The 26,408-nt window shown below is 45.8% G+C and overlaps 1 protein-coding gene across 10 annotated transcripts in view; it reads right to left on the bottom strand.

The window, feature by feature from the left end:
* LOC143486700 (disks large homolog 4-like) overlaps nt 1–26,408 on the bottom strand; it is an 84,647-nt gene that overhangs the window by 37,004 nt on the left and 21,235 nt on the right. For 4 of the 10 annotated variants that reach the window (XM_076986051.1, XM_076986057.1, XM_076986054.1 and 1 more), the window contains 2 exons: nt 17,580–17,741; nt 14,758–14,808 (listed from right to left, as the gene is read on the bottom strand). In XM_076986051.1, the coding sequence (XP_076842166.1) occupies nt 14,758–14,808; nt 17,580–17,741 (213 nt within the window). The other 6 variants (XM_076986056.1, XM_076986058.1, XM_076986052.1 and 3 more) reach the window with 5 other exon arrangements.

Below are 26,408 nucleotides of genomic sequence, written 5' to 3'. Positions count from 1 at the left end.
TACCCATACATATACATACACACAGTCCAGGTGATGGGTCAAGTCTCTGACCCCATCACAACTACAAACAGAGAGTTAGGATCACGACTACAGACAGAGGGTTAGAACTACAAACAGAGAGTTAGGATCACGACTACAGACAGAGGGTTAGAACTACAAACAGAGAGTTAGGATCAGGACTACAGACAGAGGGTTAGAACTACAAACAGAGAGTTACTTGGCAACTCTGGATACAGCCTGAGGCGCAAGGGTCCGCGTGGCGAAAATAACGTAATCGCGGTGGCCTCACGCACTGTCGATTCGAAGTCGTGCACCTCTTGAATTTTGTATCTTCGTGCGTGCCGCAGCGCAATGAACAAAGTCATGTTTGCATGGTTCATACACCTTTACAAGGTGGAATTAAAGCACTTGTACGTCACTTTCAAGGTCCATTTCAATATTTCCCAGCACGTTAAACTTAATTATGTTAAATATTTATACATATACTCAAAATAATTCGCTTTTTAATCACATTATTTAATGGTGGTTTATTTTCAAAACGCCCAATCTTAACGTCACGTTCTCATGTTTTGTCCTGGAATTACAAGAGGCTCGTATTTGTTAACGTAATACAAGAGAAATGTTCAGTCAGATAGCTATTTGTTGTGAAATGAAGTTACAATTTCAAGCATTTTCAAGTACTTTAGCCTAAATTCCAGCACTTTTCAAACCTGAAACACAAAGCAACATTAAATTTTGTTAGGTAAATGTTCCTTCCCGTTTTTGAGGGGTGTTTCTTTATACTACCACACTACGCTCACTCACTAAAGTATAAACCTAGCTTAACACAACGAATCTGGCCAAACACCTGAAGGACCGGCACGCAAATTTGTACAAAGAATTCCAAGAAGTTGGTGATTATTCCCATTTCTAGTATTACTACAGCATACAAGATTATGTGTCCGATTATGGTATCTTAGCAAATGTTTGTCATATTGGTTTAAGAGGCGTAAGTACGACAGCATACAGGGAGAAAAAAAAGAGTGATCGTACTACAACAGATCAATCATCTATGAATACTGACCTCTACTCTAATACTGAAGTTTTAGTTACTTAAAGACTTAAAGTTACAAGTTACTTAAAGTTGTTTAAAGTATACTTAAAATACACTTTTTGCACTAGCCTTTTTTGACTTCTAAATGTGAATTCCAGAGTGCACTACTATTATTTATGTAAATTTATATTAATGTGCAATTATTTATTTTTCTGTTTTAATGTGGTAGGGACTACACCTTTTATTTATTTATTTATTTATTTGACATTTGTGAAACAAAATACAATATTCATTTGTTTGTTTATAAAAAATAATAATAAAAAGGCTTTAAAATGGAAATGAGCATAGTATCTGACTTTGGTATTGAAAATGGTATCGAATTTCAATATTTTTTCAATATTCAAAAGTATCGTATCGAAGTTGTAATTCTTAGTATTGTGACAACCCTAGTCTGTAGTAGGACTACAGACAGAGGGTTGGGGTTGGAACTACAGACAGAGGGTTAGGGTCAGGACTACAGACAGAGGGTTAGGGTTGGAACTACAGACAGAGGGTTAGGGTCAGGACAACAGACAGAGGGTTAGGGTCAGGACTACAGACAGAGGGTTAGGGTCAGGACTACAGACAGAGGGTTAGGGTTGTAACTACAGACAGAGGGTTAGGGTTGGAACTACAGACAGAGGGTTAGGGTCAGGACTACAGACAGAGGGTTAGGATTGGAACTACAGACATAGGGTTAGGGTTACCCAAACACCCTGACCAAACCCAAACACAGCAGGGCAAAGGGAAGGTCACAAAGCCACACAACCATTCCCACATTGACACTGTGGTAACATGGCAGTGTCATACTGCCTGTAACATTAATATTACATATAAACATATATCCATCCATTATCCATCCATCCATCCAACATATATCCATCCACCCATAAACATATATCCATCCATCCATTATCTGTACCGCTTAATCCCGCTAGTTGGGGTCACGGGGGCTGGAGCCAATCCCAGCCTCTCTGGGTGAAGGCAGGGTACACCATGGGCAGGTCGCCAGTCCACCGCATGGCCAACACACAAGCACGCACCTACGGGCAATTTAGAATGATCAACCATCCTAACACGCATGTCTTTGGACTGTGGGAGGAAACCGGAGTACCCGGAGAAAACCCACACAGACAGAACATGCAAACTCCACACAGAGCAGACCAGACCGAGAATCAAAGACCACCTCGCTGTGAGGCGACAGTGCTAACCACCACACCACCATGCCGCCCTAAAACATATATACATTTTATTTTACACAACTTCACAAGTACTGCACGCTCTTACGACTCTTACACAGTGTGCTATGCAGGTGGGGACAGGCAGGAAGCAGACACCACGAGAATGACAGCAACAGCGACCTCTGGTGGTCAGTAGTAAAACTGCCAAGTGCCTTTATGACAGAAATGATTATGTTTGGCAAATAATAGATTTGCAATATATTATTCACCTCTACGTCAATGAAGGTATAGCCTTTTGCACACCTCAGTCTTTTGCTAACCCTAACCTGCAGGACAAACCCATGGACATAATAATGGAGGTGACACACCCTGTCCCTAACACACACCCCGTCACTAACACACACCCCGTCCCTAACAAACCCCGTCCCTAACAGACACCCCGTCACTAACACACACCACGAAAGAAATCAAACTAATACCCCAAAGTCAAACTAACCCTAGACTGCAAAATGATGGATTCAAAGGCCCTGTGGTGTCACAAACCAACACAATCCATCTGAAATAAATAGATAAATACTAGATTTTAAACCAGATGGCAGAGCAGAATCAGGGGGATGTCACCTTCATTGCAGCCCACGCTGATACACGCAACAGACACAGGAAATATCCAAAAAGTTCAGGTTTCATGCGTCTTTGTCCACGTTCACAGGTCGGTACCCACGTTGGGACTGGTGGTGGTACGCAGGTTTATGAGTGGAAGCGTATTTGTCTGACTGTCTGAGTCATTGTTTTCACACCTTGCTCGTTAATTAGGGCTATAACTGAAGTGCTAAAATCAGAATGTGTGGACACGTGGAGTGTCCTTTAGCACATGAGGTGTATGTCCTCTGTGTGGACACGTGGAGTACGTCCTCTGTGTGGACACATGGAGTATATTTCCTCTGTAGGCTCTCTTGGGTGGACTGCAGCTGATGGTACATGTGTGTCTGATCATACATGTGTGTCTGATTATACATACATGTCTGATTATACATACATGTGTGGTACGAGTCATAACAAGTCATCATTTCAGAAAGCTAAGCAGGAAGGAGCGAGGGAGTGAGAGACAGAGAGAAGGAGAGGGTGAGTGTGTGGGGGAGAGAGAGAGAGGGAGAGGGTGATTGGTTAAGTAATTCCTACATGAAACACTCACACACATAAAACACTGACACACATATGAAACACTCACACATATGAAATACTCTCATGCACATATGAAACACACACACATATGAAACACTCTCATGCACATATGAAACACACATATGAAACACTCTCATGCACATATGAAACACACACATATGAAACACTCTCATGCACATATGAAACACACACATATGAAACACTCATGTACATATGAAACACACACACATAAAAACTCACACATATGAAACACACATGAAACACTCATGTACATATGATGCACACACACATATGAATGTCTCACATATCAAACACTCATACATATGAAACACTCATGCACACATGAAACACTCACACATATGAAACACTCTCATGCACATATGAAACACACATATGAAACACTCTCATGCACATATGAAACACACACATATGAAACACTCATGTACATATGAAACACACACACATAAAAACTCACACATATGAAACACACATGAAACACTCATGTACATATGAAACACTCACACATATGAAACACTCATGTACATATGAAACACTCACACATATGAAACACTCATGTACATATGAAACACTCACACATATGAAACACTCATGTACATATGAAACACTCAGACATATGAAACACTCATGTACATATGAAACACTCACACATATGAAACACTCTCATGCACACATGAAACACTCACACATATGAAACACTCTCATGCACACATGAAACACTCGCACATATGAAACACTCTTATGTACATATGAAACACTCACACATATGAAACACTCTCATGCACACATGAAACACTCATACATATGAAACACTCACACATATGAAACACTCATGTACATATGAAACACTCAGACATATGAAACACTCATGTACATATGAAACACACACACATGAAACACTCATGTACATATGAAACACTCACACATATGAAACTGTGTGTGTGCTGTTGGGTAGATGGGTCTTCCCTAGGTAACACGCAGGAGTCGGCAGGTGTAGTATAATGGAGACCTTTTATTGGGCTGGACACCCACACAACTTTCATTACAATCCGAATAGAAAAGCAGAACATACAGGCTACAACCCAGAGCATCCACCATGTGCGCATAACTAACCTCTCTTCCCGTTCTACCCTACGTTTTTGTGCGCATGCGCAAGTCACGTAAAGTGACCGTTACACACTCTTATGTACATATGAAACACTCACACATATGAAACACTGACACATATGAAACACTCTCATGCACACATGAAACACTTATGTACATATGAAACACTCATACATATGAAACACTCATGTACATATGAAACACTCACACATATGAAACACTCATGTACATATGAAACACTCACACATATGAAACACTCATGTACATATGAAACACTCTCACATCACACATTAGCACTTTCAGTGTCCACTAAAGCTTCTGTAGTGGAAACCTTTCACTATTACACTGATTCACTGCTCATGTCTGATCATACATACATCTGTGGTACGAGTCATAATAAAAGCTTGAAAATTTCAGAAAGCTAAGCAGGAAGGAGCAAGGGAGTGAGAGATAGAGAGAGGGAGAGGGTGAGTGTGTGTGGGAGAGAGAGAGAGGGAGAGGGTGAGAGTGTGGGAGAGAGAGAGAGAGATGAAGAGAAAGTGTGGGAGAGAGGAGGAGAGAGAGGGAGAGGGTGAGTGTGGGGGAGAGAGAGGAGGAGGAAGAGGGTGTGTGGGGGAGGAGGGGAGATAGAGGGAGATGGTGAGTGTGTGGGGGACAGAAAGAGGGAGAGGGTGATTGGTTAAGTAATTCCTATGTGAAATACTCACACACATCAAACACTGACACATACATATGAAACACTCACACATATGAAACACTCACGCACATATGAAACCCACAAATGTGAAAACACACATATGAAAACACACATACAAATGAAACACACACACACACACACACATGAAACACTCTCATGTACATATGAAACACTCACATATGAAACACTCATGTACATATGAAACACACACATATGAAACACTCACACATATGAAACACTCATGTACATATGAAACACACTCATGTACATATGAAACACACACACATGAAACACTCATGTACATATGAAACACACACACACACACACATGAAACACTCATGTACATATGAAACACACACATATGAAACACTCATGTACATATGAAACACTCATACATATGAAACACTCTCATGCACATATGAAACACTCACACATGAAACACACACACATATGAAACACTCATGTACATATGAAACACTCATACATGAAACACTCATGTACATATGAAACACTCACACATATGAAACTCTCATGCACACATGAAACACTCGCACATATGAAACACTCACACATATGAAACACTCATACATCACACATTAGCACTTTCAGTGTCCACTAAAGCTTCTGTAGTGGAAAACTTTCACTATTACACTGATTCACTGCTCTGAACAGACAGCAATCTGCACAAGGGTCTGTTCACTCTCCCTCTCTCTCTATCTACCACACACCACCACTGCCTCACCTCCATCTACCACGCACCTTTATCTACCACAAACTACCACTACTAATGTTTTATAATTCTGGAGTCTGGGGTTAATATAACTGTGTGGGAGGGGGTCTAGAGTTAATCTGAGTGTGTGTGTAAGCGGGGTCTAGAGTTAATGTGAGTGTGTGTGTGTGTGTGTGTGTGAGGGGGTCTAGAGTTAATGTGAGTGTGTGTGTGAGGAGGTCTAGAGTTAATGTGAGTGTGTGTGTGAGGAGGTCTAGAGTTAATGTGAGTGTGTGTGTGAGGGGGTCTAGAGTTAATGTGAGTGTGTGTGTGTGTGAGGGGGTCTAGAGTTAATGTGAGTGTGTGTGAAGTGTTTAAATTCTCCAGAAGCCCCCAGGATTCATCTTACTCCATCATGCATTTGAATGAGGGTTCACACAGTGAACAAGCTCTGCAGTCACAGCACAGCTACAGTACAGTCACAGTACAGGTACAGTACTGTCACAGCACAGCTACAGTACTGTCACAGCACAGCTACAGTACTGTCACAGCTACAGTACAGTCACAGTACATGTACAGTACAGTCACAGCACAGCTACAGTACAGTCACAGCTACAGTACAGTCACAGTACATGTACAGTACAGTCACAGCACAGCTACAGTACAGTCACAGTACAGGTACAGTACAGTCACAGCACAGCTACAGTACAGTCACAGTACAGGTACAGTACAGTCACAGCACAGCTACAGTACTGTCACAGCTACAGTACAATCACAGCACAGCTAAAATAGTCACAATACAGTCCAGCACAGTCACAGTACAGTCACAGCACAGCACATGTTATAATGTTATTGTTATTATTACCCATGTTATAATGTTACTGCTATTACTACTCATGTTATAATGTTATTGTTATTACTACTCATGTTATGTTGTTATTACTACTCATGCTATGTTGTTATTACTACTCATGTTATAATGTTATGGTATTACTACCCATGTTATAATGTTATTGTTATTACTACTTATGTTATTCTTATTACTACACATGTTATGTTATTGTTATTACCCGTGTTATGATGTTACGTTATGGTACTCATGGTAGCAGTTGTACTGTTGTACTACACAACAAAACGCTTATGTGACTAGCTTGTTTTACGACAAATGTGCACATCAGTCAGCAAAAGCACCACTGAACTGAATTGAGATGGAGAGAAAAGAGAAGGATAGAGGGAAAGGGAGAAAGAGAGTGAGAGAAAGAGAGATGGGGAGAGGGGGGAGAATGTGTCCCAGAAGGGGGGGAACAGAGAAAGAGAGAGAGAGAGCGAGCCCCAGGGAGAGAGAGAGGTTGGTCTTAGCTAATACGCACTGTAAGCACTTTACATCCGAGATGTAGACCGAGTGGGTGATGATGTAAAAGTGTCTAATTAGGTTTAGTGTTTAGTGGTTTAGTGAAACAAAAGATGAACTGCACAAGACACACAAGACACATCACAACCATCTCACCCTTCACCCCATCACACCTCTCTCACCCTTCACAATCATAACACCCTTCACACCCATTACACCCTTCAAAACCATCACACCCTTCACAACCATCTCACCCTTCACAACCATCTCACCATTCAAAACCATCACACCCTTCACAACCATCACACCCTTCACAACCATCACACCCTTAACACCCTTCAAAACCATCACACCCTTCACAACCATCACACCCTTCACACCCTTCACAACCATCACAACCATCTCACCCTTCACACCCTTCAAAACCATCACACCCTTCACAACCATCACACCCTTCACAACCATCTCACCCTTCACAACCATCACACCCTTCACAACCATCACACCCTTCACAACCATTTCACCCTTCACAACCATCTCACCCTTCACAACCATCTCACCCATCACACCCTTCACAACCATCTCACCCTTCACAACCATCACACCCTTCACAACCATCACACCCTTCACATTCATAGAGCCTCACACCCTCTCATTATACAATTGACGTAAATAAATAGCAGTATCACATGTACATTTATCAATACAACACTGGAACTGATTCCAGTCTATAACCCATGACACCACTCACTGGTCTCCCTGGTAACCTGTATATATGACAGGAATTAAACACATACACACACATGCATGTGTGCGCACACACTTGTGCACACACTCGAGCACACTCACGTACACACTCACGCACACACTCGAGCACACTCACATACACACTCACGCACACACTCACGTACATAGCTTCTCTAAGCAGATAAGTATGAAAGCAGGTATTACTTAACCAATCAGACTCCAGAGTCAGATGAGGGGGCTGGATACGCAGGTGTACAGCACCTATGCACACATGGCTACTCTTGAGCCAAAGTAACCATGGAAACCTTCATGTACCAAATATTGCACACCCACATACAGACCAACAACCACCCACACATATTCTCTCAAACACACACACATGCTCTCAAACACACAAACAAACACACTCTCTCAAACACACACACACTCTCTAACACACAAACACACACGTTCTCAAACACACAAGCTCTCAAACACACACACACACACACATGCTCTCAAACACACAAACACACACACTCTCTCAAACACACACATGCTCTCAAACACACAAAACACACACACTCTCTCAAACACACACATGCTCTCAAACACACAAACACACACACTCTCTCAAACACACACACTCTCAAACACACACACATTCTACCAAACACAATCTGTCACACCACATTAGCCACCGTCTCCTGACATGCACATATACACGCATGATCTCACCCACAAACACACACACACACACACACACACACACACACACACACACACACACACACACACACACACACAAACACACACACACACGGGCGATATTCTGCGCCTACCAGAATCAGGCGTTGTCTCTGTTTCTTTGTTTTCCGAACGTTATTTATAAAACGGCGACCCATCTTCTTGGCGTACCAAACCGACACAAACATGACGCAAACGCGGAGAAGCGGTCACTTCACGAGCGAGGCGCCGCCGGGACCGGAGAAGGGGCGGGGCTCATGTATTAGGTGAGGAGACGTGATGGCGGTGATGCTCTCAGGTGAACGACTCCACGGAGATGTGAAACACACGGTCAATAAAATAACATTATATGAGGAACGAGGGTAGCCTACACCCTTTAAAAACTCCGTGTTCGATGCGTTTCGATTTCGTGAAACGCCGAATAACTGTGATCATAATTTATGTATTTATTTATTTATTATTTGCTCGATGTACCTTAATGAAGAAAAATTGTATCTCGTAAATGTAATCTCAGTCTTTCTCACGTGTTTCCCGGAGAGCAGACGAGCCCTGCACGGGGCTACGGCGCGCGCGATATCCGCCGCATTCCTAACCGAGACCAACACCGTGACAGTGGCGCGCGGGCTCGCCGGTGTCTTGTGGTTCGCCTCACACGACGGAGAAAATGGTGTCCGCGACCTTCGTTCCTTCAGACCGAACCTCCCAGTAACATCCCGCCCGTCCGTCTCAGTTAACCAGCCACCGCTGTACGGATTACTGCTTACTCTGCTCGAGGATGGGTGTTCCGGTGATGTAAGCCCGCGCGCATCCTCTCTCCCTCCGTCCTCCCGCGCACTCTCTCTCTCTCTCTCGCACACACACACATACACACCCCCACACAAACACTCTCTCTCTCTCTCCCACACAAACACACACACACACACACACACACACACACACACACACACACACACACACACACACACACACACAAACTCTTTCTCTCTCTCCCACACAAACACACACACACAAACACTCTCTCTCTCTCCCACACACACACACACACACACACTCTCTCTCTCTCTCTCACACACACACACACACTCACACACAAACACCCACACACACTCACACACAAACACCCACACAAACACTCTCTCTCTCTCTCTCTCTCACACACTCACACACACACACACACACACACACACACACACACACACAATGTCTCTCTCTGAGTTTAAGATTTTGGGGAAGAGGAGAGAGAGAAAGAACACCAGCTTGTATTTGTATTCTCCGTTCATACCATCTGGTAGACAGGGCAGAATGAGAGAGGGGCGGGGCTGTGTGTTAGAATGAGAGGGGGGCGGGGCTGTGGGTAAGAATGAGAGGGGGGCGGGGCTGTGGGTAAGAATGAGAGGGGGTGGGGCTGTGGGCTAGAATGAGAGGGGGCGAGGCTGTGGGTTAGAATGAGAAGGGCGGGGCTGTGGGATAGAATGAGAGGGGCGGGGCTGTGGGTTAGAATGAGAGGGGCGGGGCTGTGGGTTAAAATGAGAGAGGGGTAGGGCTGTGGGTTAGAATGAGAGAGGGATGGGGCTATGGGTTAGAATGAGAGAGGGGCGGGGCTGTGGGTTAGAATGAGAGAGGGGCGGGGCTTTGGGTTAGAATGAGAGGGGCGGGGCTGTAGGTTAGAATGAAAGGGGCGGGGCTGTGGGTTAGAATGAGAGGGGCGGGGCTGTGTGTTAGAATGAGAGGGGCGGGGCTGTAGGTTAGAATGAAAGGGGCGGGGCTGTAGGTTAGAATGAAAGGGGCGGGGCTGTGGGTTAGAATGAAAGGGGCGGGGCTGTGGGTTAGAATGAGAGGGGCAGGGCTGTGGGTTAGAATGAGAGGGGCGGGGCTGTAGGTTAGAATGAGAGGGGGCGGGGCTGTGGGTTACAATGAAAGGGGCGGGGCTGTGGGTTAGAATGAAAGGGGTGGGGCTGTGGGTTAGAATGAGAGGGGCGGGGCTGTGGGTTAGAATGAGAGGGGCGGAGCTGTAGGTTAGAATGAAAGGGGCGGGGCTGTGGGTTAGAATGAAAGGGGCGGGGCTGTGGGTTAGAATGAGAGGGGCAGGGCTGTGGGTTAGAATGAGAGGGGCGGGGCTGTAGGTTAGAATGAGAGGGGGCGGGGCTGTGGGATACAATGAAAGGGGCGGGGCTGTGGGTTAGAATGAAAGGGGTGGGGCTGTGGGTTAGAATGAGAGGGGCGGGGCTGTGGGTTAGAATGAGAGGGGCGGAGCTGTAGGTTAGAATGAAAGGGGCGGGGCTGTGGTCATTGGGTTATATGGAAGTGCTAGTTAGCTTTGGTGTGATACTCTGCTAGCTTTAGCGTATTAATTGGTTTCCATAGAATCAATCCTATAGAATTTACAACCAAACTACACACACACACACATGTACAAACTAATACACTCAAACACACACACACACACACACAGACAAACTAATACACTCAAACACACACACACACACACACACACACACGTACAGACAAACTAATACACTCAAACACACACACGCACACACACACATGTACAGACAAACTAATACACTCAAACACACACACACACACATGTACAGACAAACTAATACACTCAAACACACACACATGTACAGACAAACTAATGCAACCAAACACACACACACACACACACTCAAACACACACACACACACACACACACACACACACACATGTACAGACAAACTAATACACTCAAACACACACACACACACACACACACACACACATGTACAGACAAACTAATACACTCAAACACACACACACACACACACACACACACACACACACGTACACATGTACAGACAAACTAATACACTCAAACACACACACACACACACACATGTACAGACAAACTAATACACTCAAACACACACACACACACACACACATGTACAGACAAACTAATACACTCAAACACACACACACACATGTACAGACAAACTAATACACTCAAACACACACACACACACACACACACACACACACACATGTACAGACAAACTAATACACTCAAACACACACACACACACACACACATGTACAGACAAACATAATACACTCAAACACACACACACACACACACACATGTACAGACAAACTAATACACTCACACACACACACATGTGTACAGACAAACTAATACACTCAAACACACACACACACACACGTACAGACAAACTAATATACTCAAACACACACACACACACACACACACACACACACACGTACAGACAAACTAATACACTCACACACACACACCCACACATGTACAGACAAACTAATACACACACACACACACACACATGTACAGACAAACTAATACACTCAGACACACACACACACGTACAGACAAACTAATATACTCAAACACACACACACACACACACACGTAGAGACAAACTAATACACTCACACACACACACCCACACATGTACAGACAAACTAATACACTCAAACACACACACACACACACACACACACACATGTACAGACAAACTAATACACTCAAACACACACACACACACACGTACAGATAAACTAATACACTCAAACACACACACACGTGTACAGACAAACTAATACACTCAAACACACACACACCCACACATGTACAGACAAACTAATACACTCAAACACACACACACACACACACGTACAGACAAACTAATACACTCAAACACACACACACCCACACATGTACAGACAAACTAATACACTCAAACACACACACACACACACACACACACACACGTACAGACAAACTAATACACTCAAACACACACACACCCACACATGTACAGACAAACTAATACACTCAAACACACACACACACGTACAGACAAACTAATACACTCAAACACACACACAAACACACACACACGTACAGACAAACTAATACACTCAAACACACAAACACACGTACAAACTAATGCACACATACAGCTCAACTAAAAACACATACACACACACGTAAAAAAAACTAATACACATACATACACACAAATGTATAAACTAATACATACACACATACAGACTACTACAAACACACACACAAATACAAACTAGTTCAGGCATGTGCACACACCCACACACATGCACACACACACACACACATGCGCACACACACCCACACACATGCGCACACACACCCACACACACACACATGCGCACGTACACCCACACACACACACATGCGCACGTACACCCACGCACACACACACATGCGCACACACACACACACACACACCCACACACATGCGCACACACACACACACACACACCCACACACATGCGCACACACACACACCCACGCACATACACCCATTCACATGCGCACACACACACACACACACACACACACATACACCCATTCACATGCGCGCACACACACACACACACACACACACCCACACACATGCGCACACACACACACACACCCATTCACATGCGCACACACACACACACACACACACACACACACACACCCACACACATGCGCACATACACCCATTCACAAAATCAATCATGTGTCAATTATATCACACAAATGACAACATACCACATTATTGTATCTCCTTTCCCCCCTCTCTTCCTTTCCCTCTCCCTCCCTCTCTCTCTCTCTCCTTCCCCCTCTCTCTTTCTCTCCATCACTCCCTCCCTCTCTCTCTCCCTCCCTCTCTCCCTGAAATAAATCCAAAAACACTTGGTAGTGCTGTTGCTATGGAGACCAATATCCTTGTCATCACCATGGAGATTTGTCTGCAAATGTGCATATGTGAGTGTTGAGCAAGCTGGGGAGAGAATGAGATGTGTGTGTGTGTGTGTATGTGTGTGGGTGTGTGTGTGTGTGTTTGTGTGTGTGTGTGTGTGTATGTGTGTGTGTGTGTGTGTGTGTGTTTGTGTGTGTGTGTGTGTGTGTGTATGTGTGTGTGTGTGAGTGTGTGTGTGTGAGTGTGTGTGTGAACATGTGTGTGTGTGAGAGAGCATGTGTGTGTGTGTGTGTGTGTGTGTGTGTGTGTTGAGCACTTGTGTGTGTATGTGTGTGTGTAAGCGTGTGTGAGCATGTGTGTGTGTGAGCGTGTGTGTGTGAGCATGTGTGTGTGTGTGTGCGTGTGATTGTGTGTGTGTGTGTGTGTGTGTGAGCGTGTGTGTGTGTGCGAGCGTGTGTGTGTGTGAGCGTGTGTGTGTGTAAGCATGTGTGTGTGTGTGTGTGTGAGTGTGCGCTCATGCAGTTTGGAGGCAGTTGTAAGTGTGGTTATTTCTGTATGTTTATCTACTCACCCCAGACACATGGTGAGCGATGCCCATTCATAAATACCTCAAGGCATGTGGGCTCACGCTGCCCTCTAGTGGCACTGAACTCTTATTGCAGCTGCTACTTCTATATTCAGAACTACATAGATTACCACAATTACACAAGTACATATGAAGATGAAGGACCTGGCTAGCTCTGTTTGATGTCGTCCACATCTGTGTAAAATGTGTTTGATCTCTGCACATTGGCTCAGTTTTTAACTCCAGAGCATGTGAATACAGAATATAATATCACATTTCATTAATGTCAAATCTGATTTTCACTTTCTAGAATCATAAATCTTTATTTGTATGGTTGTCCAGTCTTTTCCCTCTGATCCATTAATATCTAATATACTCTAATCTATACGCATCTGTGATGTCATTATAACGCCGTGTAATGTGGCTGTGCTTATTTAGGTCATGTGATATGAAAGTGAGGAAATGGTTATGACCAATCAGCTCTCATGCTACAGCTGACCAATCAGCTCTCATGCTACAGCTGACCAATCAGCTCTCATGCTACAGCTGACCAATCAGCTCTCATGCTATAGCTGACCAATCAGCTCTCATGCTATTGCTGACCAATCAGCTCTCATGCTACAGCTGACCACATTTATAGAATGTTCCGGGCTTACCAGCGTTGAGGTGGCGTAATACGGGGCGTGACTGCTCGGCAGTAACACAGGCTGAAAACACACACACACACACACACACACACACACACACACACACACACACACACACACACACACACACACACACACACACACACACACACACACTCTGTTAGCACAGTGAGTGTTGTTACTGCTTTGTTATAGAGGCTCAAGTGTCAGGCACATACAGAGAGGGTGGTAGTAGGGGCAGTTAGGGTTAAGAACATACAGAGAGGGTGGTAGTAGGGGGCAGTTAGGGTTAGGCATATACAGAGAGGGTGGTAGTAGGGGGCAGTTAGGGTTAAGAACATACAGAGAGGGTGGTAGTAGGGGCAGTTAGGGTTGAGCATATACAGAGAGGGTGGTAGTAGGGGGCAGTTAGGGTTAAGCACATACAGAGAGGGTGGTAGTAGGGGGCAGTTAGGGTTAGGCATATACAGAGAGGGTGGTAGTAGGGGCAGTTAGGGTTAGACATATACAGAGAGGGTGGTAGTAGGGGGCAGTTAGGGTTAGACATATACAGAGAGGGTGGTAGTAGGGGGCAGTTAGGGTTAGACATATACAGAGAGGGTGGTAGTAGGGGCAGTTAGGGGGGTGGTCTCTGAAAAGGTAAAGAGAAATAAGAGAAATGTTATGATCACAACAGCAACCCCAAATATCATAACCACAACAACTCCACATTCAAAGTATTATCACCATGGTAACTCCACATGCGACCCCAAATATAACTATGATGACTCCATATTCAACCCCAAACATTATTGGCACTTGAAAGTGTCTTTCTACCAACAGCCACATGAGGGCGCACAACACAGCGCAATGCCTCACAGGGAACCTCCATCACTCTATGCTCCACCTGGGAAGTTCCACAGAGAACCTCCACCACTCTATACTCCACCTGGGCAGTTCCACAGGGAACCTCCATCACTCTATACTCCACCTGGGTAGTTCCACAGGGAACCTCCACCACTCTATACTCCACCTGGGCAGTTCCACAGGGAACCTCCATCACTCTATACTTCACCTGGGTAGTTCCACAGAGAACCTCCACCACTCTATACTCCACCTGGGCAGTTCCACAGGGAACCTCCATCACTCTATACTTCACCTGGGCAGTTCCACAGAGAACCTCCACCACTCTATACTCCACCTGGGCAGTTCCACAGGGAACCTCCATCACTCTATACTTCACCTGGGCAGTTCCACAGAGAACCTCCACCACTCTATACTCCACCTGGGCAGTTCCACAGAGAACCTCCATCACTCTATACTTCACCTGGGCAGTTCCACAGAGAACCTCCATCACTCTATACTCCACCTGGGCAGTTCCACAGGGAACCTCCATCACTCTATACTCCACCTGGGTAGTTCCACAGAGAACCTCCACCACTCTATACTCCACCTGGGCAGTTCCACAGGGAACCTCCATCACTCTATACTTCACCTGGGCAGTTCCACAGAGAACCTCCACCACTCTATACTCCACCTGGGCAGTTCCACAAGGAACCTCCAGCACTCTATACTCCACCTGGGCAGTTCCACAGGGAACCTCCATCACTCTATACTCCACCTGGGCAGTTCCACAGGGAACCTCCATCACTCTATACTCCACCTGGGTAGTTCCACAGAGAACCTCCACCACTCTATACTCCACCTGGGCAGTTCCACAGGGAACCTCCATCACTCTATACTTCACCTGGGCAGTTCCACAGAGAACCTCCACCACTCTATACTCCACCTGGGCAGTTCCACAAGGAACCTCCAGCACTCTATACTCCACCTGGGCAGTTCCACAGAGAACCTCCACCACTCTATACTCCACCTGGGTAGTTCCACAGAGAACCTCCACCACTCTATACTCCACCTGGGTAGTTCCACAGAGAACCTCCATCACTCTATACTTCACCTGGGCAGTTCCACAGGGAACCTCCACCACTCTATACTCCACCTGGGCAGTTCCACAGGGAACCTCCACCACTCTATATTCCACCTGGGTAGTTCCACAGGGAACCTCCACCACTCTATACTTCACCTGGGCAGTTCCACAGGGAACCTCCATCACTCTATACTCCACCTGGGCAGTTCCACAGGGAACCTCCACCACTCTATACTCCACCTGGGCAGTTCCACAGGGAACCTCCACCACTCTGTACTCCACCTGGGCAGTTCCACAGGGATCTGGTTTTAAACATGATGATGTGTTGTGACCAGTGCTGAGACAAGCCATCCCATCAAAACAGCAGCACAGAGCCATCCCCCAAGAATGGGCCTACTTCACGCTGTGGAGGTGGAGCCTCGGAGTGGGCCTACCTCACACTGTGGAGGCGGAGCCTCAGAGTGGACCTACCCAACTTTGTGGAGGCGGAGCCTCAGAGTGGACCTACCTTACGCTGTGAAGGCGGAGCCTCAGAGTGGACCTACTTTATGCTGTGGAGGCGGAGCCTCGAAGTGTGCCTACCTCACACTGTGGAGGTGGAGCCTCGGAGTGAGCCTACCTCACAAGGTGGAGGCGGAGCCTCAGAGTGTGTCTCCCTCATGCTCTTTTAATCAACATGCAACAAACTCCCAATGACTGTCAACCAAATGAACCAATTCAAACCAAACTCAACCAACCACAGTACAATATAGCAACAGAAATGTAAATAACATTTTAAAAAACACAGGAACAAACTTAGGCAAATGTACTTCATAAATAATCGTGTAAACATAAATTGGACAAGGGAGAGTAACAAATACAGATTATGCAAACACTAACACTGAGTTTATAACTGTGAGTTTATATAGTGAAATCATGTTCATACCTTTGCAGGTGATATATGTGGGTGGGGCACGTAACCATGGAGACTGTCCATGGGGGTGTGGCTTGCGTCACTAAGGTGTAAAAGTTCTCCACTCTTTCCAGCTGTCAGGTGGGCAGGGCTGTGTTCAAGGGGCGGAGTTTCTTCATCCTGATAACGATATTTCTACAGGAAATAGGGGGGCGGGATATAAATCTTTTGTAAGACATTTGAGACATCTAAGACCTCAGCGTCCTTTATCACCACAACGTCCTTTATCACCACAACATCCTTTACTTCACTCCATCAGCTTGGTGAATGTGAACTCACACACCCTATCTCTCTCTCACACACACACCATCTCTCTCTCTCTCTCTCTCTCTCTCTCTCTCACACACACACACACACACACACCACATCTCTCCCTCTCTCACACACACCCACCATCTCTCTCTCACACATGCACACTAAATTGAGTGAACATCAAAAATGTCTTTTGAAACAAAAATAGACACCAAACTTACATGCACTCACTCACTCATACACTCATACATACACACACACACACACACACACACACACACACACACACACACACACACACACACACACACACACATTGCAGGTCTCAAAATAATCTCTTCAATATCGAACCAAAGGAAAGGGGAATGGGAGCATCATAGTGTGTGTGTGTTAACTAAAGGTGACCTGTGTAAACTGTGGTGAAAGTGAAAGTTAAATCAGAGATAAAACAGAGAGTAAAATAACAGTTAAAACAGTTAAAAGCTAGAAACAAAAACTTTCTCTACTGGTTGAGACCATGACCCCTCTCTACTGTATGAGGATTTGACCTAATATTGACCTTACAGGTGTATTGGCCTGCAAAGCACTCACATGAAAGTGACTGACCAAAACATGCTCAAACTCAAACTGAGTTTGGCAGCGAGAATGATCGTTTTGGCAGCAAGCATTAGCGCTTCAGCACCTCGGACAGCGACAGCACAGACAGTAATGATGGAGCTGCTTTAGTGATGTCTTGAGTGCAGGGGAATGAGTGACTTGAGTGTCCTGCAAGTTAGGGGGGAGTCCTGCCCTGGGGGGAGTCCTGTCCTGGGGGGAGTCCTGTCCTGGGGGGAGTCCTGCCCTGGGGGGAGTCCAGCCCTGGGGGGAGTCCAGCCCTGGGGGGAGTCCTGTCCTGGGGGGAGTCCAGCCCTGGGGGGAGTCCTGTCCTGGGGGGGAGTCCAGCCCTGGGGGGAGTCCTGTCCTGGGGGGAGTCCTGTCCTGCTTCCATGTCTCCTCAGGCATTTGTCCACCTACTTGGGACGGTCTGCCAGGTGCACGTCAGCTGGGACACCCGCAGGGAATCTGTGAACTGCAGTGCTACATTGGACTACGAATGGCTCAACTGAATCTTTAGAGATTCATATTGCTGGAATGTGCTAGTGTTGGTGTTGACAGAGGGTTAAAGTTGGTGTAGGTATGGGGTTGACGGAGAGATAGGGTTGGTGTAGGTATGTTGACGGAGGGTTAGGGTTGGTGTAGGTATGGTGTTGACGGAGGGTTAGGGTTGGTGTAGGTATGTTGACGGAGGGTTAGGGTTGGTGTAGATATGTTGACGGAGGGTTAGGGTTGGTGTAGATATGTTGACGGAGGGTTAGGGTTGGTGTAGATATGTTGATGGAGGGTTAGGGTTGGTGTAGGTATGGTGTTGGAGGGTTAGGGTTGGTGTAGGTATGGTGTTGATGGAGGGTTAGGGTTGGTGTAGGTATGTTGACGGAGGGTTAGGGTTGGTGTAGGTATGTTGACGGAGGGTTAGGGTTGGTGTAGGTATGGTGTTGATGGAGGGTTAGGGTTGGTGTAGGTATGTTGACGGAGGGTTAGGGTTGGTGTAGGTATGTTGACGGAGGGTTAGGGTTGGTGTAGGTATAGTGTTGATGGAGGGTTAGGGTTGGTGTAGGTATTTGGTATCACAGCCATCAGGATGTATGATCAGTGTAACAGCTTCAACAGGGCAGAAACATAAATCTGTCCCTGTGGAGACACAAATCTGTCAGTGTGGACACACACATCTGTCTCTATGGACACACACATCTGTCAGTGTGGACACACACATCTGTCTCTATGGACACACACATCTGTCAGTGTGGACACACACATCTGTCTCTATGGACACACACATCTGTCTCTATGGACACACACATCTGTCTCTATGTACACACACATCTTCCTGCTTCACTGTATTCACAACAACCTCCACTTGTTGTGTAACATCCCAAAACCTTGCAAAATGCAATAATGCACACACCCTAATACACCCACACACACACACACACACACACTCACACACACACTCACACACTTTTTTTTACCATACCATGTGGTTGTTTTAATTCAACCTTTCTGTTGTATCCATCCGCTCTTCCCCATACACTCACAAACGCACGTTCCAGAATTATGGTATGGTATTTAATCCGTACCTCGTTTAATCTGTACCTTTAATCTTACCTTACAGCCGATTGTGAGGGTGAGCGTCCGGTTGCTACACTCGAGTTTGCATTGGCACACAACCGGCGAACAGCACTTACAGTGGCGCTTTGGCGGAGGCATCCGCGCGCTACGCCCATTCGGACAGCCCGGTAAAGCGAGCGTTCCCGCACCCTAGTGGGCCACGATGGCGGAGGTTCGCTCGCCCCGGATCGGGGAGGACCCGACGGGCGTCGACTGCCCTTTCAGCCGCGAGCCGCGAGACCCAGATTGTTTGCCCGAGGTCGCTCGCTCACTATGACACTTAAAGCGCGTGATCTTGTGTCAAAGTTTGCGTCTGATGTTTACGGAAACATTAGTTGACATACCAAAAACTATATTAACTGTACTAAACCTTTAATCTCTGTCTCTCTGTCATGAAAATTATAATTTCGGAATCGTACCTACAGGACGTTAAATGCTTTTACCGTAAGAACTAGAGTAACCGCGCAAAACATTTAAGGGCGATGAAGCGGGTACATACATGACCGACATTAACTCAAACTGGAGGACATTAACAACAACGGCTTAAACTATAACGCTAAACACCCAAACGAGAGGGTGTAAAATAGAGAGTGTTAAAGAACGAGTGTTAAAGAAAGAGTAGGAATAAAGAGGGAAGAGATTGTAACCCATGTACAAAGGTTTGGAGGGATCACTAACAATTACAGTGTGCGCGTATAACTGAGGGATGTATATTTAAACCCAATTCTTTTAAACCTAATTATTAAAAAACCTAATTATTTTAAACCTAATTATTTAAAACCATAATTCTTTTAAACCGAATGCTTTCTCAGGACCCTAGACGGACGCCACACATTCCACTCGAATGATACGCTTTTATGTCACGCAGTTGTAATGTAGGTCTGGGGTTATGCCATATAATACATTACATTCATTATCATTCATTGTCTTTCTCTGTATGTCTCTCCTAGCTCGCCACGTCTTCAATAATTCTCGTTTATTTCTTACCTGCTGCTGTTCTGGAGACAACAAGGTCGACACGAGACGCACTGCCCTACTTCTTACTACCGCCCCCCCGCCTGACAACGCACAACACCAGTCTCTCCTCCCAGTATACACACCAGTCTCTCCTCCCAGTATACACACCAGTCTCTCCTCCTAGTATACACACCAGTCTCTCCTCCCAGTATAAACACCAGTCTCTCCTCCCAGTATACACACCAGTCTCTCCTCCCAGTATACACACCAGTCTCTCCTCCTAGTATACACACCAGTCTCTCCTCCCAGTATAAACACCAGTCTCTCCTCCCAGTATACACACCAGTCTCTCCTCCCAGTATACACACCAGTCTCTCCTCCCAGTATAAACACCAGTCTCTCCTCCCAGTATAAACACCAGTTTCTCCTCCCAGTACAAACACCAGTCTCTCCTCCCAGTACAAACACCAGTCTCTCCTCCCAGTACAAACACCAGTCTCTCCTCTCAGTGTAAACACCAGTCTCTCCTCCCAGTATAAACACCAGTCTCTCCTCCCAGTATAAACACCAGTCTCTCCTCCCAGTGTAAACACCAGTCTCTCCTCCCAGTGTAAACACCAGTCTCTCCTCCCAGTACAAACACCAGTCTCTCCTCCCAGTATAAACACCAGTCTGTCTGCTCCCAGTATACACACCAGTCTATGGTATGTGACCATTCACATACATACATGTAGACATTGTAAAGCACATAACAGACATGTAAAGCACTGAGCACCTTTACAACACCATCAGTACAACAGCAGTGTGTGTGTGTGTGTGTGAGAGTGTGTGTGTGGGTGTGTGTGTGAGTGTGTGTATATGTGTGTGTGGGTGTGTGTGTGTGTGTGAGTGTGAGAGTGTGTGTGAGTGTGTGTATATGTGTGTGTGTGTGTGAGTGTGTGTGTGTGTGTGTGAGTGTGTGTATATGTGTGTGTGGGTGTGTGTGTGTGTGTGTGTGAGTGTGAGAGTGTGTGTGAGTGTGTGTATATGTGTGTGTGTGTGAGTGTGTGTGAGAGTGTGTGTGTGTGTGTATATGTGTGTGTGTGTGTGTGTGTGTGTGTGTGTGTGTGTGTGTGAGTGTGAGTGTGTGTATATGTGTGTGTGTGTGAGTGTGTGTGAGAGTGTGTGTGTGTGTGTATATGTGTGTGTGTGTGTGTGTGTGTGTGTGTGTGTGTGTGTAGGAGCACACAGGAGCAGCTCACACCTCTTTAAATCCTGATCTCAGCATCACAGGGGACACAGACAACTGACTCCAGATCAGATCCAGTACATCACCCTGCCTAATGATTCTTCAGGAAGGCGAACGTGTGTGCAAACATGCCCGTGGCAGTAAGGCCTGTAGTGAGGTGATCCTGCCACAGGATGGCAGCAGAGAGGTGTGCTGCCTGTGAGTTCAGCATTCTGCTCAGGAATGACTGCAGCCAAGATTCTGTCTGGCTGCTGAGGTCATCAGTGGGGGACAGGAAACCTTAGGGCTGTTAAAACAAACGTTGGCACTGTGTGTGAGTAGTTGTGTACAGGTATGTGTGAGTACATGTGTTTGTGTGTGCACATGCACGTTTGTGTGTGTGTAAGAGGTGTAATAAAAATAATCTAAAATTGTGTAACTGAGTAGACACCCTACACCCACACTGACCAGACCTACACCCACACAGACCACACTCACACCTACACCCACACAGACCACACCCACACCTACATCCACAGACATACAGCCACACCCACACAGACAGCCACACCTACACCCACACAGACCACACCCACACAGACAGCCACACCTACACCCACACAGACCACACCAACTCCTACACCCACACAGACCACACCCACACAGACAGCCACACCTACACCCACACAGACCACACCAATTCCTACACCCACACAGACCACACCCACACAGACAGCCACACCTACACCCACACAGACCACACCAACTCCTACACCCACACAGACAGCCACACCTACACCCACACAGACATACAGCCACACCCACACAGACCACACCCACACCTACATCCACACCTACATTTGCGCTAATGTTAATGGCTGATGCTAGACTTGACATGAAGGCTCTACATGTGCTACTCTGCTTGTGCTGTCAGTCAATTGGCTAGTAGGTTAGCTGTTTCAGTAGGTTAGCTGTTTCAGTAGGTTGGCTGTTTCAGTGGGTTGGCTGTTTCAGTGGGTTGGCTGTTTCAGTGGGTTGGCTGTTTCAGTGGGTTGGCTGTTTCAGTTGGTTAGCTGTTTCAGTGGGTTGGCTGTTTCAGTGGGTTGGCTGTTTCAGTGGGTTGGCTGTTTCAGTAGGTTGGCTGTTTCAGTAGGTTGGCTGTTTCAGTAGGTTAGCTGTTTCAGTGGGTTAGCTGTTTCAGTAGATTGGCTGTTTCAGTAGGTTGGTGTTGATGCTGGCATTTGAGGGAGGGGTCATGGGCAGTGGGTGGGGCTAAGAGCTGCTCCATAGGAAAGTGGAGGGACTCAGAAGCACAAAGCAGGGAGCAGAGTACAAATTCAGAAGCTCAAAATGTCAGGTTGGTCAGTGACAGCAGCGCCACACACTGCTGTGGAAGACTCACACACAGTGTATGAGTCACCTCACTGCAGCTGCAGGTTAAACCCAACCAGGCAGGGTCACACTGTAGTGTAACACTGTAATGTCCATTACTATAATGTTGTGTATGACCGTATATGACTGTAATGTTGTGTATGACTGTAATGCTATGTATGACTGCCTATTAGAGGTGCGCCAAAAAATCGATTCATATATCAAAAATCGATTCTCATTCACTACGATTCAGAATCGATTTTAAATGTCCCAAAATCGATTCTAAGTCGTAGTGAAGTCTCGCGTTATGCAATTACAAAATTACGCGATACTTTACGCAGCAGGTTCTGGGACCCACTCATGCGCGGAAAAGATTCAAAACACATGGAGGAAAGAGATATTCAACCTGTCTGGTCTTCATTTAAGGCAAAAATATGGGTTCATTTTGGTTTTTACCGAATGCCGGGGAAGACCGAACTGGACACAATGTAGCTCGTGTGCAAGGCTTGTGTAACGCGGTGAGCACGGGAGCGTTAATATAGAGAAGGGAGAGAAATAATATAGAGAAGGATGGACCCAAGTGCCGGCTCGCAAGAGCAAGACGTTTGACATTCGTCAAATGTATTAGCGAGAGGGAAACGCGCACAGCGACCCAGAACGAACAAACAAAACAACACGGAAGACTCAACGCACAAGAGAATAGAAAGCAAAACCGTGAGGGCACGGAGTAAATAGAAACAAAAAACCAATGCGGAAAATACAACGCGTGAAAAATAACACTCAACCGTAGTGAGACGGGAGGAAGAAACAAAACAACAACAGTAACTAAAAAACAGCGCGGATAAATGCAACGCGAAAACGAAACCAAGGACACCAGCAGAAGTAACTGGCAAAAAACGCTGCAGCAAAATAAAACCCTTCCCAAAAATAAAGGCAAAACGGATAGGAAGACATACAGGATTGGGAAAACTTGAGATGGGTCAGGAAGCGATGCATGAGATACTCGAATAAGTAAAGAGAAAGCATAACAGAGAGAGGTGGCGAGACACCATTAAGGAACCCGACGGCCGCGAAAATTTTCGCAAGGCTTAGTAAGCAATCACAGAGAAAGCAGAGACTGGCTGAGAACGTACGGTTACGTCGGTTTAGTCTGGGACTGACTCTGGTGCCCCTAGCAACGGCTGGGGGAACTGCATCCGAGCCAGCCTTGACAGCTCGCAAAATGAAGCTCAAGAATTTTGGTAACAACAAAAACCATTTTATTTTACCAAAGCACTTAATTTTTGTTAATTAAATGTGAAAGACACTTAATTTTCTGTATTTGTCGTTCTGTCTTGCAAAGCAGACTGTAGTAGATCATGCAGATTTTACAGACTGAAGCAGACATTTTTATAAATCAAATCGTTTTTTGAATCGAAAATCGTTTTGAATCGAAAATCGATTTTTGAATTGAATTTTGGCCCCCAAAATCGGAATCGAATCGATTCGTGAGATAGTAAACGATTCCCACCCCTACTGCCTATGATCGTAATGTGTATGACTATAATGTGTAACACTGCAATGTCTATGACTGTAATGTTGTGTATGACTGTCTATGGCTGTAAGGTTGTGTAAAACTGTCTATGACTAAGGTTGTGTATATTGCATATGTATGTGTTACATTTGCTGGGTAACTGTAAAAGAGAGTAAGTTCAACACCCAGAATTATATTGGCAATAATAGCAGAATTTCTATAGCAGAAATTGCTATATTTAGTAATTTAAATTTATTAATAAAAATATATACATTTCATTTGTGTACACAAAATGTTAAAATGTCTCACTGGATGTGTCTGATCTTGCTGTATGTGTCTGATCTCGCTGGATGTGTCTGTGTGTGGGGGCAGTGTTTGGTGTTTGGGGGTGGTGTTGGGTGTGTTTGTTGGGTGTGGGGGAGGTGTTAGGCGTGTGTTGGGTGTGTGTGTTGGGTGTCTGGGGTGGTGTTGGGTGTGTGTGTTGGGTGTGGGGGCGGTGTTGGGTGTCTGGGGTGGTGTTGGGTGTGTTTGTTGGGTGTGGAGGGGCGGTGTTGGGTGTGTGTTGTGGTATTGGGTGTGTTTGGTGTGTGGGGGCGGTGTTGGGTGTGTGGGGGCGGTATTGGGTGTGTTGGGTGTGGGGTGGTATTGGGTGTGTGGGGGTGGTATTGGTGTGTGTTTGGTGTGGGGAGGTATTAGGTGTGTGTGTGTGTGCGCATGTGTGTGTGAGTGTGTGTGAGTGTGTGTTGGGTGTGTGTTTGGTGTGTGTGTGTGTTGGGTGTGTGTTTGGTGTGTGTGTGTGAGTGTGTGTTGGGTGTTTGGTGTGTGTGTGTGTCTGTGTGTGAATGTGTGTTGGGTGTGTGTTTGGTGTGTGTGTGTGAGTGTGTCTGTGTGTGTGTTTGGTGTGTGTGTCTGTGTGTGTCTGTGTGTGAGTGTGTGAGTGTGTGTTGGGTGTGTGTTTGGTGTGTGTGTCTGTGTGAGTGTGTGTTGGGTGTGTGTTTGGTGTTTGTGTGTGTGTGTGTGTGTCTGTGTGTGAGTGTGTGTTTGGTGTGTGTGTGAGTGTGTGTTTGGTGTGTGTGTCTGTGTGTGAGTGTGTGTTGGGTGTGTGTTTGGTGTGTGTGTGTGTGTCTGTGTGTGAGTGTGTGTTGGGTGTGTGTTTGGTGTGTGTGTGTGTCTGTGTGTGAGTGTGTGTTGGGTGTGTGTGTGTGTGTGTTGGGTGTGTGTGTGTATGTGTTGGGTGTGTGTGTGTGTTTGTGTGTGAGTGTGTGTTTGGTGTGTGTGTGTGTGTGTGTCTGTGTGT

Source organism: Brachyhypopomus gauderio, unplaced genomic scaffold, assembly GCF_052324685.1.
Source record: "Brachyhypopomus gauderio isolate BG-103 unplaced genomic scaffold, BGAUD_0.2 sc45, whole genome shotgun sequence".
Classification (NCBI taxonomy): domain Eukaryota; kingdom Metazoa; phylum Chordata; class Actinopteri; order Gymnotiformes; family Hypopomidae; genus Brachyhypopomus; species Brachyhypopomus gauderio.
This window is presented reverse-complemented; position numbering and strand designations above follow the sequence as displayed.